Below are 2,332 nucleotides of genomic sequence, written 5' to 3'. Positions count from 1 at the left end.
CTCCTAAATCACTCGTACGCACAACTTAAGAACAAATCTGTGCGTACGAACGGTTCTTGCATGAGGCCCAATGTCTCTTCTCTGCTGAACTGCATTCATCTTTCACATCTTTTCATTTTATTTTTTTTTATTTTCCTGTATATTGTTTGGCAATTGTCAAATAACTGAGCCTCGATCAGAAAGGAGGTGGTGGTGTGTGTGCGTGTGTGTGTGTGTGGGCGGGGGGGGGGCATGCTTTTCCAACTCCAGATAAAGATGAGATTGACATCAGATTGAGCTTTTATTTTTTTTCCATGAGACTACCGTGATTATCTCTGTCTTCTGCTGCAACACGCATCAAATAGGATGGTCGTGTTCAGAAAAATATGTATATAATTTATCGTAACGCAGGTTTTATTTGGCCTGTAAACACAATTTGAAAACTGGAGCTTGAAGTCTCTACTTTTGACACAAATTGAAAGAGTGTCAGAAAAGACAGATGTCATTTAATAGGTCATGTGGCTGGGCTTCAGAAGATTTATATATTTTAGGTATACCACAGTACTGTCATACTAACATAGCCTAGTTTGGAGACCTTAAGTGTAATTCTAATTGAGCTTGGCAAGTTAACAATCAGCCTGAGTGGGGGCAGGACCAAAATGGATTGCTTCTGTTTTAACATAACTCACTCATAATTTCACAGCTGTTTATGCAAATACTATTAAAACTAAGCACCAACAACAACAAACCTTTTGCACCAACAGTTTTTTTTTACATAATTTTATGGCTACTTATAAGTTAAAAACGCAGCTAGTTTTAGAACTTCAAGTACAGCTTGGGACACTTTCCTCTAAAATACAATAATATCTCTTGCAATATGAAAGAAGATTATTGCCTTTGTTAAATAAAAGTCTATGACTTAATGTAAGGCAAACTTTGTCAAAAACATGATTTAAAAGACAACAGGTGATATGATTTTTAAGGAATGCTAGGCCTCCAATTTTTATGTACAAACTACAAAGACATAGCTTAAAAAATGTTCCCTAATCATGGGGGTATCTACTTGCATGAATTTTTAATAAGCTTACTCCTAAATTCTTTCCAAAACATGCATTATCTTGTGCTGTAGTATTAAACATTTTCACCATGTTGCCAGATGTTTTGACTTATGTTCATATTCATTTCTCAAGTGCATACAAACAATGGATTGCTTTGTAAATCTAGCTGTTACTTTAGCTTTTATTTTGTTAATAGCACAGATTTTTGGGTCCAGATGGACCTTTGATGGGACACCAAGGTAAATGAATGTTTCTGTTGAATGGTCCCCAGCTTCAGGAGTGGAGAGGTTCACTTTCCAAACTCAGTCAAGTGTCTTAACTTATCAAAATGATAAATGCTCCCTCTTGAAGTGAGCTCCATTTTCGTATTACCCCAGAAATATTTGGCAGAGCTGGAAAAATTAACCTCCCCCCTTGTTAGATTATTTTCCTTTTCCTATTGTTTCTTTGTCTTTGTGTTTAATCCAGGGCTTTGGAGAGCCGTCGGGGGAGCACTGGCTGGGGAATGATATCATCTACAAGCTGACCAGCTCCCAGGAATACAGCCTGCACATCCAGCTCAAAGACCGGGAGGGGAATGAAGCCTTCTCACTTTACGATCGCTTCTACATAGACGGCGAGGATAACAACTACAGGTAATGTGAGAAATGACTTTATCTTAAAAGTAAAACTTTTATTAAAGCTCGGAGTGATGTTATCTTTAGATGTGACTTTTCTATCCGGACTATGAAACCACTTATCAAAGCTATAAAAGATGAGAAGACAGCAGTGAGTTATGGTGGTATGCAGTGGTGAGCACAGCTAACCAAAGATATAAGCTTCACTAACACCTAAACCACTATACATTTTTTAGTTCCACTAACAATAGAAGCAAATGTGCAAAAAAAAAGGGCAAAAGCTAAAGCCGAGCCACTAATACTCCACATATTGATGTTTAGTCCACCATGTGGCAACCTGTACGACATGCTGCTGCACTTGGGTATTGTGTTTGAAAAGACCCACCCCATGTGCCCAGTTACCCGCTTGATTCTTCTGCTTTAGACCTCATGGTAACAGTTTCAGTAACTAAACTTCAACACAGATATCAAACCATCATGTCATCACAACAATGCTTTGAGGGAGGGGTGCTCTGTGGGGTGGGATCTCTCCTGAGCTTCAGGGAATTGATTTGTGTACAAAGGCGGTGCTTTGTTTTTTTGTTTTTTTTGTTTGTTTGTTTGTTTGTTTTGTTCTTGATGGCCTCCCTTCTCCCCCTATAGCCATCCTCTCCACACCATTATTGTGTTTTTTTAATA

The 2,332-nt window shown here is 38.3% G+C and overlaps 1 protein-coding gene across 1 annotated transcript in view; it reads left to right on the top strand.

The window, feature by feature from the left end:
- Positions 1-2,332, top strand: part of angpt2b (angiopoietin 2b) — a 44,613-nt gene that overhangs the window by 22,046 nt on the left and 20,235 nt on the right. Inside the window, exon 7 of the mRNA XM_014019729.1 lies at positions 1,506-1,672. Coding sequence (XP_013875183.1) covers positions 1,506-1,672 — 167 coding nt within the window. The remainder of the gene's footprint in view (positions 1-1,505; positions 1,673-2,332) is intronic.

This window comes from Austrofundulus limnaeus, unplaced genomic scaffold, assembly GCF_001266775.1.
Source record: "Austrofundulus limnaeus strain Quisiro unplaced genomic scaffold, Austrofundulus_limnaeus-1.0 Scaffold228, whole genome shotgun sequence".
Lineage (NCBI taxonomy): Eukaryota > Metazoa > Chordata > Actinopteri > Cyprinodontiformes > Rivulidae > Austrofundulus > Austrofundulus limnaeus.
This window is presented reverse-complemented; position numbering and strand designations above follow the sequence as displayed.